The 13,935-nt window shown below is 46.0% G+C and overlaps 3 protein-coding genes across 4 annotated transcripts; all 3 read right to left on the reverse strand.

Moving 5' to 3' along the window:
• Window positions 1–135: 135 nt before the first annotated feature.
• Window positions 136–7,403, reverse strand: LOC121594265 (CTD nuclear envelope phosphatase 1 homolog). Of its 2 annotated transcripts, none has more exons than XM_041917336.1 (5): window positions 7,213–7,403; window positions 2,708–2,956; window positions 2,449–2,631; window positions 2,180–2,374; window positions 136–2,087 (listed from the first exon to the last, which is right to left on the reverse strand). In XM_041917336.1, exons 1-4 carry the CDS (start codon window positions 7,315–7,317, stop codon window positions 2,183–2,185), a joined length of 729 nt encoding a protein of 242 aa, XP_041773270.1. In that variant the 5' UTR covers window positions 7,318–7,403; the 3' UTR covers window positions 136–2,087; window positions 2,180–2,182. The 2 variants fall into 2 exon arrangements, with proteins under 2 accessions (XP_041773270.1, XP_041773268.1); XM_041917334.1 differs by having other exon boundaries at window positions 2,708–2,965.
• Window positions 7,404–7,507: 104 nt separating this feature from the next.
• On the reverse strand, window positions 7,508–11,219 carry LOC121594266 (charged multivesicular body protein 6). The gene is made up of 5 exons (XM_041917337.1): window positions 10,997–11,219; window positions 10,818–10,927; window positions 10,321–10,742; window positions 9,479–10,245; window positions 7,508–7,902 (listed from the first exon to the last, which is right to left on the reverse strand). Exons 1-4 carry the CDS (start codon window positions 11,066–11,068, stop codon window positions 10,205–10,207), a joined length of 645 nt encoding a protein of 214 aa, XP_041773271.1. The 5' UTR covers window positions 11,069–11,219; the 3' UTR covers window positions 7,508–7,902; window positions 9,479–10,204.
• An 82-nt stretch (window positions 11,220–11,301) lies between these two features.
• LOC121594261 (esterase B1-like) lies at window positions 11,302–13,679 on the reverse strand. Its single transcript, XM_041917330.1, has 4 exons — window positions 13,291–13,679; window positions 12,854–12,991; window positions 12,235–12,777; window positions 11,302–12,165 (listed from the first exon to the last, which is right to left on the reverse strand). Exons 1-4 carry the CDS (start codon window positions 13,429–13,431, stop codon window positions 11,365–11,367), a joined length of 1,623 nt encoding a protein of 540 aa, XP_041773264.1. The 5' UTR covers window positions 13,432–13,679; the 3' UTR covers window positions 11,302–11,364.
• Window positions 13,680–13,935: the final 256 nt, after the last annotated feature.

Here is a 13,935-nt window from a genome sequence, read left to right on the forward strand (position 1 = left end):
TTGTACCGTGTGTCGTTCACTTATATGTAAATACATGTTTGTTTCCTCCTTTTTCTCAAGTGTTCTTCTTTTGATGGTGTAATTGGGCATCGTTTACAGGTTTTGGATGAGCCAATCGGTGTCTTTTGTATTTTACGTTTCGTTTTGCAAATACGTAAATCAAGGAAACAAAATTTACTAAAATCAAAATGGAGCCTAACCTTGGAAAATGGATCAAAATGTAACGAACAAATCCAGTTACTAACCAGTTCAAAAGATATTAAATTAAAACCATCCATATACTGAGTAATATTCACGAAAAATCCATACTCTCTCTCTCTCTCTCTCTCTCTGTGTCTCTCTCTGTCTCTCTCTGTCTCTCTGTCTCTCTCTCTCTGTCTCCCTCTGTCTGTCTGTCTTTGGACGCAATACCGTAAGTTCTGCCAACCGTTCTCTTTATCGCCAAATATTGCTGCGACTGATTGAGCAAATTAAATTAGCTATTTCGCGACGATAGCTTTTGTGATAGCGATTTCCCCATACCCCCCCATATGGCTACACCACATTTGAAGCTGCTGAGAATGTCTCTTTCGCGATTGAAATCTTATAGCTAATGATGGTAGGGCGCAGAATGAGCGGCCTGTAAACTGCTGTCTAAGGACGCAAATTGCTGTTGCGCTGTCACACGCAGCGAGAGGGGAAGGGGTGACGATTTTCGATGCAGTTTCTTGATTGTTACTCACACATCGATTACTTCACACACGCGGCGGACGGTGGCTACAGATACTGATTTAGCGCCCTTCCCCGTTGATCGCTTTCATTGAAAGTGAACGTAACTGTATATGTTGGAGGCGTTTGATCAAACACAACAGCCCCCCCCCTCCCCCCCCCCAGAAAAACACAGAACTTAACCGTGCTAGTTGCTAATTTTCGTAGAAAATTAACTATGTTTGATTAAAGAAAGCGCGCACGCGCCCTGTGAAGCTACAGTTTTGCCCAAAAATACATCGTGATTTTCTTATTGGTTTAGCTTTGAATTGAATTCTTCCCGGCCTCCTGTCAAATCGGGAATTAGCTTTTCGTTTTTTATTCGTTTTTTTTTATTCACAACAAAGCGAAAACGTAACATAGCGCACTTTAGTTGATTGAATAACAAAAAAAAGGAGAGCCTCGTACAAATAATCATATCCAAAAACGATTGGAGCTATAAACTACTTTTTTACACACAATATTTTCAAAAAAAAAAGGTAATCCAAACACCAGTGTGGAGGAATCTCACCGCCGCGGTTTAGGATGTGGTTTTCGGGAACCCTTCAAACGAAAAAGCGCTCATCCTAATGGTTATCATGGCGCTAACCATTCGCTTGAAGTTGATCGGTTGACGATAAAATAATAACAAAACATATTTAGCAAATACACTCTTTCTCTCCTACTCCTTTCCTCTACTGTTGTAGCACACGCCCTTTCCCTTCACCGAGGATACCTTCGAAGGTGTGCTTTACGATCGTCACGCGTTTGAAGCGATTACCTCGAAGTGTAGGAATCATACCAAATGCTTTTTTTCTTACTAGAATTCATCACTAGCAATAGTAGCAGAGTTCGCTCTCCCTCTCCCTCTCTATATATGCGCACCATTCTAGTACCAGCAGCTTGGCATCAACTTTTTCGATGTCCACCACGATACGTTAACCTTAAATAGGGTGTGTTGTACCACCCCAGTACCGCTTTGCGTTTGCAGCAAAGGGGGTGATGGGTGTGTGGTGTTAGCCTGTCAATATGCTACGTAACACATGTAGGAAGTTTGTCGGGTTTACGGGTACAGTACAGTTGGAGAAGAGCATATACCCTATCCTCCCCTCTTTGATGATACTTTTTACCATCTTCGGCTGCGCTAAAAACACAACCCGGAGAGGACGATGGTCTTTGCATGCATTCTGTTCTACTAACGCTTTTGTTTCACATCGTTCTCAGTAGTAGAACTCTCACACACACACATACACACAATCCCTTCACTAGACCGGTAAGTAATCATAAGATTAGAATAAAATAAAAAAGTATTTGTAAGATTTTAGAAGTCTCACAGCGCACCATAAAAAATTAGTTAAATTCTGCAACGAAAAAAGATGTGATCGACAATTAGCCCACAAAGCATGAGGGAGAGAGAGGGATAGGTGTTTGGGCGCGGATCCTTCCTGCTTACCTGCTACCACAAACGGTGAAGGTGTAGATTGCGGGACAGCACCGATCGCACATCGTTCGTAAACCTTAGCGCGTCCAGCAGTGGCAACAGTGACAGCAGACAAATGTCCATCGGATCGGAGAACCACGATTTGATCGGTATTGCGTTGTTGGGGAAACATCGGTATGCACCCGGTGAGTTGTCGATGATGAATATCTAGAAGCAATGGCACAATAGTGATGGGTGTTAGTGGGTAGGCGAAATAGGGGACGACTAGCGCCACCACATACTCTATTAAGATCGCTGCATATCGCCGACAGGTCCTTGGTGTACGAGCCAAAGTCGGGCGTACAGTGCTGTCGGTAGTAGCGCCGTCGCAGGATGTTACGTCCGTTGTCTAGCTTATCGGCTACGGCTGCACCGTAAATCTCCATGCTGGCGGTAAACACGACCAAATCGTACCATTGTGAAACCTGGGGAAACAAAGAGGGAAAAGCATATGAAATGAAAGGGACCAGTAAATAGACGCGCTTCGCGCCCACTGCTTACAATGTCCAGGAAGTAATCGACGTGGGGCCGCTTGTGCACGAAGAAGCGCACCGGATGCCGATCGATCGTCACCTTGACCGTGAAGTCGTGCGGCGTCCCCGGCTTGACCGTGTTGCGCGGCATCGCGTCATGGTGGGAGTGTATGAGCGTCTCGTCCAGGTCCAGCACCAGCGTCTTCCGCTGGACCATGCTCAGCCGGTGGCGGGAGACCGGCGACAGCGGGAACAGCTGATACCTCACCGGTTGATGCTGTACAAACTAAGGCAGTTCAATTATCGTTGAAGAGAAAATCATAAAGCGTATCATTTCGCGGGTGGGTGGCGGTGGTGGGTGGGCGATGGCGGCTAATTGGCGCACTTGTGCTTGTGTTTGGCAACATATTGGTTCAGAACGCGGGGTAGTAGTAATAGTAGTAGTGGTGGTAGCAGGGGAGTGTTACTACTTTGCATGCCCTTTTTTGCATTCGGAAGTGTGAGCTCGTGACATAGTGTGGCTTATCGGCTACGTGGTGTTGGTTTGTGTTGTTCAATAATTGTATCGTGAAAAAGATAGGCAAGGTAGTAAGCAGTAAAGCGTACAAAAAAAAAACACTACACACAACACACAGCCTTTGGCATGACAATGTGGACCAGTGATGTCGTTTTTACTCAAACAGCCGAAAGGGGAAGAAGTCATTCTGTGGCGGAGTTTATGTTTGTTTTCACACAAAAATGTACTACAGAATGCAAATTAATGTACAGGTGATAAACTGCTCTATTTTAATGAGTTAGTTTCGGGTAAGAACACTATTCTCTGATAAGAGTGTACAAAGTGAACATACAAAACAGAAACAGAAGCAAGCATAATTCTTTAGTACTGTAGCACACATTTCATCATCATTAGTGCCAATCTTCGTTTTAGTATTGTCTGCATGAAAATGTAACATTATTTATATCCGCCGGAGAGCAGACCAGGTTTTCAAAAAAAAAAAAAAAAAAAAAAAAAACGAGGGAAAAAAACTCGTTCGCCACGACCATTTTCATTAACCGACACGCGCAAAAAGAGGCACCAGAGATGCAAAGCCCGGACCGGCTAAAATTAGATCATATTGGGTAGTAATTGAATGTGGGAGAGAAGTCGCACAGGTGTGTGCTTGGTTAAAATGATGCGAAATTGTGTGTTGGTCATCGATCGGAAACTGCTTGGTGATGGTGAAATGCATCAACAAAATGTGTTTAAATTGGCTAAAATGATATTTAATTTGTGATTACTGCTCCACACTTAAAAGTATCAGTCATCACAGCTTATCGAAACGAGCCCGCAGCCCGCAGTGTTCGCGGCTTAGTACGCGAGAATTTATGAATGGAACCCCAAGCTGCGTCCAACGAGAAATGTGTGAACGAAGCGAATGAAGCGAAGCAACCGCCATAACAGACCACGAGCGCAGTTTGTTTATACAGCGGCAGGCACGACCGCAAGCAGAGTAAAGGGAGAAAGGCGAAGGTGTTCTCATACACACAGAGAGACACACAGACACAAACAAACACCTAACGAAGCACAACAGGGAACGCCGCTGTGATCGACAGCACAGTGTGTGCATTGCATACACGTGCTGCCACAAACAATCAGTGCAGGGGCACGCGTAGTAGGCGCGGATTGCGACGGAGAGGGCCGCAATCGCGAGCGCGCTCGGATTTGTGTCTGGCTGTCTCTAAACCCGCTGCAAAGTCGCGGGGCGGTTTGTCATTTTTAATAGCGGATAATCGAACGGCGAGCGAAGGCGCCAATTGCATAGAAGGGGGTGAAGGAAGGGGTTATGCAATTTGTGCTGGGTGTGAACTGTGCTGTTGGTGGTGACCCCTATACAGCGCACGGTTGACCACACCACAGCGGACATTGCGACGATGCAGCAGCAGCGGCAATTGCAGTGCCAGTGGTGTGTCGTGCGCTGGATAAGCGATTGGTTTCCGATTCGTTTTTATCACCCATTAAGCTAGTGCGTCCCCGCTTGACGGTAATTGAATTTAACCTGTGGCCTGCGTCTGCACGGTGTGACGGAACCGGTGGAATTTGTTGTTGCTTTTCCTCCATGTCTCTAATTGTTGGTTGCACCACCATCGCAATCACGAAACAAATTGATTAGTCAGAGAGCCACAAAACAGTGAGCCCAACAAGAGGCCCAATAGAGGATTGAGTGATGCAAAACAGATTGTGGCCAACGGAGGAGTTTTGATGTGTGTTTGGAGGTTTTGTGGTTAAACTTAACTTTTGAAAAATTTATAATAAATTGTCAAACATGCCAAAAATACATACAGATATGCTAAAAAAAGTCTTTTTAGGCCGTCCACAAGGACAGAGGAGGCGTGGTAGGCCCAAATTGAGGTGGCAAGATGGCGTGGAGGCGTCCGCCATTAAGGCCGGGATAACGGACTGGCAGACGAAGGCGCGAGACCGTGAGCGGTTTCGGACACTCCTGAGGCAGGCCAAGACCGCAAAGCGGTTGTAGTGCCGGATAAATAAATAAAAATATGCTAAAAAAAACATTGACATCTTGCAGCTGAAAATTGCCCGACCGCTTAATTAAACGAGCCTTCCCATTTCTCCTTGAGCACGTCAATTTCAAACACATGCAATCCAACCCGAAATGCAAACTGCAGATGAAATGCAGTCAAAACTTCAGCACCGCGTCCTTCCGTTTAATGCCGTCTCCTGCGGGGCCACCAGATGTGCTACGTCGGACGAATGTACGGTCGGTCGTGGTTGGGCTGCTGATGATTTTGCAAATCGATCGTTGCCATCACTCAAAACCGATGTGAGGTTGTTGCATTAACATTAACAGCGGCAAACGCAATTCAGTTTGGCGCGTCAGAGCCGTTCGTTGTTTTTTTTTTGGGTACGATTTCGACATGAGCTAATGGGCCACTAATCTGCGGAAGATGAGCGGCCCTTAATACGGACGTCAATCGTGTGGAGGGCCCGCATTTGGGACGACGACCACATTACGTCCAAGCAAGTTTTTGTGCATGTTTTTGAGTGGTCAAATTTTAAGCCACCGACTGGCGTATGCAGAAGATACGTGTAACGGATTTGAATTTATCATTTATCAAATTAAAGTGAACTTCAACCATGAGGAGGAGAGCTCGGCGAATATAGGGCCGTATGGCCCCGTGTGTGCTGGAAGTGGATTTATCAACCACCGTTGGATGTTTCTCGGGAAGGTTGGTCGGTTGGTGGTTCACACATTAGTCAGCATGACGCGGTAATTTTCTCCTGCACATATCGTCGCCGTGGTGCGCGTATATTGGTCACAATCGACTCGGCTGATAATCAGGTCTACATTGCGATATATGCAACGAGATAAGGCTGTTTTGCCTTAATTACAATGCCTCTTAATGAAAGGAGCCTTATTTCCGAATTGGTCGTGTTTTTATAACGCAAGTAAACCAATTTGGATATAGTAATTGCGTATTTTGATGTGCTAATATAGATTTGCGGCAACATTTTGAAATTAAATTCGTTGCTTCATTCCACATAAACGCTGAACTATTCAGGAAAGACACATGCCCCAAACGTAATAATACACGGGCATGGCATGAATGAACTTCAGCTTCGGTGAGATATTTATAATTGTCCACTAGTGTGGTGTTCGTCATTTCACCCGCCCGCAAACGCCGGGCAAAATCTTCCGTTGCTATACGTAAACTGATATTTCTAACCCATTATCCCCCCCGTTGGCACGCTAACAAACTCACGCTTTTGGCTCGTTCACCGCTCGACAAAATCATGCCAAAAGTAAGGAAAAAATAAACAAAAACGAGCCACAGGCGGATGAGATATTGTAGTTCTCCATATTTCGATTCACATTCGAGACAAGTAAACAGAACAAGTGTGGAATGTGTGCTTGCTTTTTTTTTTTTAAAGCAAAATGGACCAGTAAAGCATCTTTCAAATTGCTCTTCGTTTCTTAGCTATACGAGAGATGACTGTATTAACATATTTGTGGACCAGATTGTTGGATTGTTTCCTTCATCTTCTTTGCCAGGGGCTAATATTATGCAGGCTGTGCAGTATCTTTCAACAACGGAATAAATGGGTATAACAAACAACACCATTGCTTCTATCGGCTTATGTTCATGTGTTCTATCTCAATATGTATTCAGCGTTGATATGAAGTTGATATCATTGTTTTACCAATTCTGCCATTAATTTTATAAACATAATTATTATGAAAAAAAGCCAACCCAATGAACCGTATTGAGTTCAACATTTTGCCAGCCACCTTGCACCGGAAACGAAAAGGATTGAAACAAATTACTCTAAATGAAGCGCACGTGGTGCTAGTACTACTACTACTACTACTACTACTACTACTACTACTACTACTACTACTACTACTACTACTACTACTACTACTACTACTACTACTCTGAACACAAATCGAACGCAAAAGGCGAGAAGTAACAGGTGCATATAAGGAACAGAAAAAGAAAAGGCCGCCCATTTCACCGGTGGGACATCGAACTTACCGCCCGAACCTGCCGCTTGAACATGAAGCAGATGCATGTCCATAACTTCGACGCCAGTACGAGAAACACGCGAAAGTTCATTTGAAAATGTGACAACATTGGCATCTTCACAGCCACCAAGGGTCAGTGCATAAAGAGAGTTGGCAGCGGCGTTCTGCAACAGCTTCCAACGGATACGGTGCTAATAATGGTATGGTGAGGTGATGACCACCTCCTTCTCCTCCTCCTGCTCTGGGCAGATTCTCTCCACCTGGTGCCGCTGGGAAGACGCGATTGCTTGGCCAGCGATGTACACTGTTCGTTCGTTTTCGTATTGCTTTCCAGTCCAGCAGGTCCAGACCGCTCTGTTCGTTGTTACGCGTCCAGCAAAAATGATCTGGTGGTACCGGTGTCGCGTATCCTGGCAAATCAGGAACCGGCTTCTAATCACTACACACAGTTACACTTTCTCACACACAAACTCACTCGGGCCGGTCGCGCACGCACGCTGCGGACAGGGAGAGGAGACGCACTTTTTTGTGTTTGTTCCACACGTGTCGTTTCAGTTTTTCACTAATTATGTATGTTCATTCTTTCGCACCTGCTTGGGGCGAACATAGCTGAAATTGTTTATCGTACGTATGCAGTTCCAACGCGCCAAATGTCACCATGTTATGCAAAGGGAAAGGGACCTTTCCTCCGTGTTGACGTCTGTGTGAAACGAAATGATAGAGAAATGGTAATCATTAGTTGTGATTAGAGAATATTTGAGGCAAATTATGCTACACACTCCAGGGAAGGACCGGGCCGATCAACAACAATCCAACAAAAGCGAATCTACGCATTTTGTTGATGCTCCTGCGCCAGTAAATATCCTAATAAAGGGTGTTCCGTTCAAAATTTGTACTAACGGCTATTTTTAACATTATGCTAAGAAATGCTATATGAAGTAAAGTTTAATTGCGTTATGCTTCAAGAGACTAATATTCTTAAAAATGTTGAATATCTGATCCTTTCCATGTTTTATTACTTCCCAAAAATAAAAATATACCAGTCTGTAGTGAAATGTTTGATAGGAACACCCTTTAATGCAGAAAACCCTCCCTCTCTCGGACTTGCTTTCTCTCTCTTTCGCTCTCTTTCTCGCAGGTTCTAAGTAAACACTCCCTCGCGCCGAAAAGGATGCGCTGCGAAGAGTCCGTCACAAACTAGTTTTTTTATTCTAAAACAAAATTTGTTGATTGTTTTTCGTTCTTCTTCAAGGGCAACATAATACAAAAAAGAGGATTTTTTTTTATCTGGTGCTATAAATTGTAACCACAGTCCCTTCCACTCCATCGTGCAGATACACTAACACACACGCTAAAATTTCGTCCGCGCGCACTTGCAGCACATTCGCACACACACACATTCACACACGCAGCGACGGTGCGCGGTTACGGAAAGCGAAATGAGCAAAGAAAAAAAGGCGAGAAAAACCGGGACAGGAGCGCGCAGATTCCACCACCGACGACGACCGATGTTGACGCCGAAGGGAGAGGAGAAAATCGAAAAGAGAGGGAGCGAGAGACACGCACAGAACAGGGACACGTGGAGGCAGGATAGCAAATGTGATTTCTTCTTGCTTCTTGGTGGCTGACCCGCCGCCCGCAGGTCCAAGGGGGAGGTGTCTCATATCTTGTACTATCCTCCACTCCACCCAGCGGGGAGGAAGAAATTACGAGCGGCTTGGTGCCCTTTCTGCGAGACGAGACGAGAGAGAGAGAGAGAGAGAGCAATTATTGCAATTTTGTCCATCTCGTGTGGTACGAAAATTAATATCTTAAAGATAGCTGCGACAACTTGTGCGTGACCGTCACCAGCGGTTGAACTTTGCTTTCTTAAAACTATGAGGAGCAACTCTTTTCTCTGCCGTAAGAAGACTGCACTTTAACGGAGGCTTTGGGACTCCTATTTGCGAAGGAACCGCGCTCTGCGTTTCCTTTGATCGATTGCACACACGCACACACACGCCACAGGCAGTCGAGGAAGGGCAGGGGCTACGGACACCCTACATTACATTGGCAACCGAGAAAAACTCATACATACACACACGCACACACACAGCCACGGACACGCGCTAGGACCGGGGAAGCAAATAGACTTGACCGTGCACGCCACTACCGCCGCCGCCGCCTCCACCGGCACTCTTTGCAACCTGCACGAACCAGAGCAAGCGACTGCTGGGCTGCCTGTCCCCTGCCTGCTGTGGTCACGAATTTTCACGCACCGTGCCGTTGTCGCTCACCTTTTTGCAAACGTACACGTACACGCACACACACTACACACGCGCGCCACACCACGGGCCAAACGTGCAGCGGAATCGGGCGAGTAAATTTGCACAGATCTCTTCGGCTTTGCTTTGCTGCTTGTTTCTTGAATTTTCAGTTCAATTGGATTAGGGAAGAAAATATGCCGCTCTGTCGGGGCGCCGCAAATGAAAGCTAGCAGCTTTTTCTTCCTCTTCTTTGGCCTGCTCTCGCCGATTCACGTAGCAAAACCAGAGATGTCAAAGACGGCGTGTGCGAGCGAGACAGGGAGCATCAGCCAAGCTGTCAAATAAATTTGAAATCCGAGTGGGAGCTGTTATCGCCATAATTCGTTTGATTTGTTTATTGCGGTTTTGTGCTGTTGACCCGAAAGCACTGCTTTTATTCAATTCGAGCGAAACATTTTTCTTTAATACATGACGAAAAAAAAGTTTATCTAAAACATTTTGCATTTCTGTGATGTTCTTCTACTTAAGTTAACAAAACAAACACAAAGTTTGCGCACCGCTTTCCCATAGTTAGAATATGTTTATTTACACAGGTTTTCCAAAACGATTGGAAAAACATTAAACGCTCATAAAGGCATATGTATATGAAGCATACACAAATCGTTGCAAAATAGCGACATACAAACCGATGGCAACAGTCCACGGAACAGCCACGGGGGCCACTGTGCTAGGTGCAGCCTACCCCAAACTTCCACATTAAGCCTCCAAGGCAACCTTTTTGCTCGCTCCGGATGTATCTACAAAAGTGCATAAATAGTTTGATGGTTTACTATTTCTTTAGCGAATGACGCGGCAGCACCAACTGGACTCACCCTTCTCCTTGCGCTTGCGCTCCTGAACGAGTTCTTCATCCGGTACGTCGGGCAACCGGGTGGAGATGTCCTCCGTTTCTAGCTCCTTTGGCTGCTCCGCACTGATAAGATCCTCCAGCTCGGCCAACACTTCGTCCTCGTCTTCCTCGCTCAGCACACCGTTGAGCAGTGCGTCGATTTCCTGCTGCTTTTCGATGCTCTCCCTTGTTTCGTCCAGTATTTGCTCCACCTCGTCGATGGACAGGATTTCGTTGACCTTCTTAAGCGCCTCGTTGCCTACCTTCAGTCCGCTTACCACCTGCGCTTCGACCTGTGCGAACTCGATGTCGGAGGCAAGCTTTTCCAGCGTTTCCAGCTGCGCGTCCGTATTGCTCAGTAGCTTCTCCTGGTACTTTTTCTTGCGCAGCAACGTTTTGGCACGTCTAGGGAAAGCGGAGGAAGCAGATACCGTAGTGAAAATTATGGTTGTATTGAGAAACCTGAAACCTGATACGTACTCCTTCCGCCCACTGGCTAAACATTTCTTGGCCAGCTCGCGATCCTTTTCCAGCGAAAGTTCGATGCGCTTTTGATATTGCTTTAGCTTATCACGCTGTTGCTTCAGTTGCTGGAGAGATAAGAAACCAAAAAAGGGTTTAGCAGCTCCGTACAACGTGTGACAAAGAAGATTTCTTACCAGAACAGCTTTGTCCTGCTCCGTCACCCGACTGACGGGTTTTGTTTTAGTTTTTCCGAAAATGTTTCCCATCGTGCATGGACTGCAGAAGCGCTGGTTGGCTGGTTACCGGAGGAACCTAATTGAATTATCAAATACGCTTAGCAAAAGAATAGAATCGTAAAACAGTGCGTTTCTATTCGCATAATGGACTTTTTTGTTTTGCAATGAGTCAGTGTTGTTTTGGTTGCTGTTCGGATTTGTTGTGACATTTCCACTGTCAGCTGTTGACGGGCGATAGCAAGGTGCATACAGACAGGGTGGGCTTACTTGCACACGATTCATATAGAATTTATTGTTCAAAATTCCGTCGAATAATATCGTATTGTCTAGAAGAGTGCATCATTTACGTAGAACGAATCCCACAGCTGCAGACGTCTTGATTCTGGCAGCTCCACGACCTCCACACCATCGTTGGAGATGTTCAAGCAATTGTACGGCGGTGCCGTTTTCGGGACGGCCGTCCACGACAGACTGGCGGTGCTATCACAGTTGGGATCGCTGTTGGTAGCGAAGCTGGTGAAGATATCCACCAAGTGCTGGATGGCACGGTACTCGAGCGTGTTCTTGTCCAGCGGTTTCGCGAAGATGTTCGAAAACAGGTAAGAAATTTCATCCGCATGAGACGTCCCACGTGCGTTCGGGTCGACCATGTGGATGCGATAGTGGTTAAAGAACGGAGAATCAACGCAGAAGCGATACACAAATGTTTTGGCAGTGCTGGCGTAGTTGGCCCGTGCCAGTATGGTACGATGCAGATCGTGCCAAAAGATGCGATCCGAGGCCATGTTCACGAACCCACCCAGGTTGTCGATCGAGGGGTTAGAATCGGGATAGTAGAGTTGCTTCAGCTGCTCCCCAAAAGCCATCCGCTGCTCTAGGCTAAGCTTGAGATGGAAAGGAACATTGCCAACGAACAGTCGCGGATCCTGCAGCATGCTTGGAAGCTGTGGTTTCACTTTCGGCAGCAGTATCAGGCCCTCTTCGGAGGTTCCGCCGATCATGATGTCGATGGAATTTCCCCACGCAGTACGGGACATCTCGAACGGCGATCGTGGGATGAAACAGACCTCACTCTCGTACGGTTCGATCGTTGGCGCGAATGGAGAAAGCAGACCTTCTTGTATTTCCTGCAATTTGTAAACATTTGCGCATCAGTTTTGATTAAAAAGGCTTTAGACTTTAAAATGAATAATTACCTGCGGTCCGAATAATTTCTCCTGATGATCCACAATGCTTTCCGGCGAAGCTTGGCGTAAATATTGCAGCGCCGCCTCCTCACCACCCTCACCCTGCCAACCGATGGCTTTGGCCAGTTTTTCCGGCCAATTGCGCTGGGGTGTAAGGGCCCAGCTGCACATCGTGCTGCCCGACATGATGATGGCACGCTGGAACAAATTCTTCGACGCGTCCGCAATCGTGTGATACTGTACCGACGCTCCCCCGGCGCTGTGTCCAAACAGGGTGATCGCGCTGGGATCGCCGCCGAAGGACGCAATGTTGTCCCGCACCCATTGGAGCGCCAGCCTTTGGTCTTTCAGGCCCGCATTGCCCGGGACACCGGCCGTGGGTGATTGGCAGCAGAGGAAACCGAATGCTCCGACGCGATAGTTAAGCGTTACCAGCACGATGTCTTTTTCGATCAGATAGTCCGGACCGTACAGTTCGGTTCCGCTGGTACCTTCGACGAATCCACCGCCGTAGATGTACACCATGACGGGCATAGGTTTGGTGGGTTTAATCTGGAACAGGGTTGGTAAGTTGCTTCATAACAGTTTGCTAATGGAAGTAATTGTGTTGGCAGTAGGCAATACTTACCGTTTTGCTGAATATGTTCAGCTTCAGGCTGTCCTCACTGCCGACAATTTTGTTAACGCGCCGATCAAAATGAAAGCAAGGGTCACATTGCTCGGTACAATCCAGAACCTGGGTCCAGTTTTCAGGTGGCGTGGGATCCTTCGAAAAAGAGATGTTTATTTATTTTGTTTATTTTATTAAAATAAAAATAATATTAAACTGTTTCGCTTGGGAACCACTGCTTTGAAAGTGAACGGTAATGAAATGACATCATGCATCAAGAGAGCCCCGGTGCATGATAAAACAACACTTAGCAAACTCATTCAATCAACCGGCAAACACTCTGAGCATAGTTGACACTGGGAAAAGGGTGTTGTTCACTAATACCAGCAACTCACTTAGTTGCGAACCTTCTTACTGTCTAGCTTAAATTGTTTAAATGAAATCTTTTACCTTACCTTAAAACGTAGCTCCCCTACCGGAGGTTTCGCGTACGGGATGCCCTGGAAGCTGACGTACCCAGTCCCGTAGAGCGAAGTCCGGGCTGTGCCCTGAACTGGTCCGTAGCCGGTGCTAACAATCAGCTCGCTGTTGGCCATTGTAGCTTGATATGATTTAGATTTTTAAAGCTCTAAAATATCAGAAGATTGAAAAAGCGACACAACACAGCACCAACTGCTCTGATACAATCACGAGCCGATCCGTGCAAGAAGTAAACTGAACCACTTTGTTGGAAGATTTCTAGATGACAAGTGGTTCGTGAGTTGTGGTTGTGCAGTAGGCCGCGGTTTGGGCGATAATGCTGTGGTGATCGTCGTTTCCCTTTTTTACGCGACTGATGCGGTGCTTTGCGCACGCAACAACGCTGATTGCGTTTGATGTCAGTGCTTCTTACGCAAGAGCTGTGTTGAAGGGTTTTTTTTGTAAAATAAATTTAAATTATTTTGAAGCGTAAATATGACAGAATATATTAAGAGAGTGTTGAGGATGTGTAATTTAAAAAATATATTTTGATAAATAAAAATTATTGTACAATTCAAAAGTAGATAAAATAAGAAATAAAATAAGAAATGGATAAACCCATCACTTTCATGCAAAGAGAA

The sequence above is a fragment of the Anopheles merus genome, chromosome 2L, assembly GCF_017562075.2.
Source record: "Anopheles merus strain MAF chromosome 2L, AmerM5.1, whole genome shotgun sequence".
Taxonomy (NCBI): domain Eukaryota; kingdom Metazoa; phylum Arthropoda; class Insecta; order Diptera; family Culicidae; genus Anopheles; species Anopheles merus.

Coding starts and splice junctions, on each gene's coding strand:
- LOC121594265 (XM_041917334.1), bottom strand. CDS start 7,317: ATGCCAATGTTGTCACATTTTCAAATGAACTTTCGCGTGTTTCTCGTA. Junction 2,632..2,707: donor TCGATTACTTCCTGGACATT/GTAAGCAGTGGG, acceptor TTGTTTCCCCAG/GTTTCACAATGGTACGATTT. Junction 2,375..2,448: donor TATGCAGCGATCTTAATAGA/GTATGTGGTGGC, acceptor CATTGCTTCTAG/ATATTCATCATCGACAACTC.
- LOC121594266 (XM_041917337.1), bottom strand. CDS start 11,068: ATGGGAAACATTTTCGGAAAAACTAAAACAAAACCCGTCAGTCGGGTG. Junction 10,928..10,996: donor AGCAGGACAAAGCTGTTCTG/GTAAGAAATCTT, acceptor TTATCTCTCCAG/CAACTGAAGCAACAGCGTGA. Junction 10,246..10,320: donor GCGCAAGCGCAAGGAGAAGG/GTGAGTCCAGTT, acceptor GCACTTTTGTAG/ATACATCCGGAGCGAGCAAA.
- LOC121594261 (XM_041917330.1), bottom strand. CDS start 13,431: ATGGCCAACAGCGAGCTGATTGTTAGCACCGGCTACGGACCAGTTCAG. Junction 12,992..13,290: donor TAGGGGAGCTACGTTTTAAG/GTAAGGTAAAAG, acceptor TCTTTTTCGAAG/GATCCCACGCCACCTGAAAA. Junction 12,166..12,234: donor AGAAATTATTCGGACCGCAG/GTAATTATTCAT, acceptor TACAAATTGCAG/GAAATACAAGAAGGTCTGCT.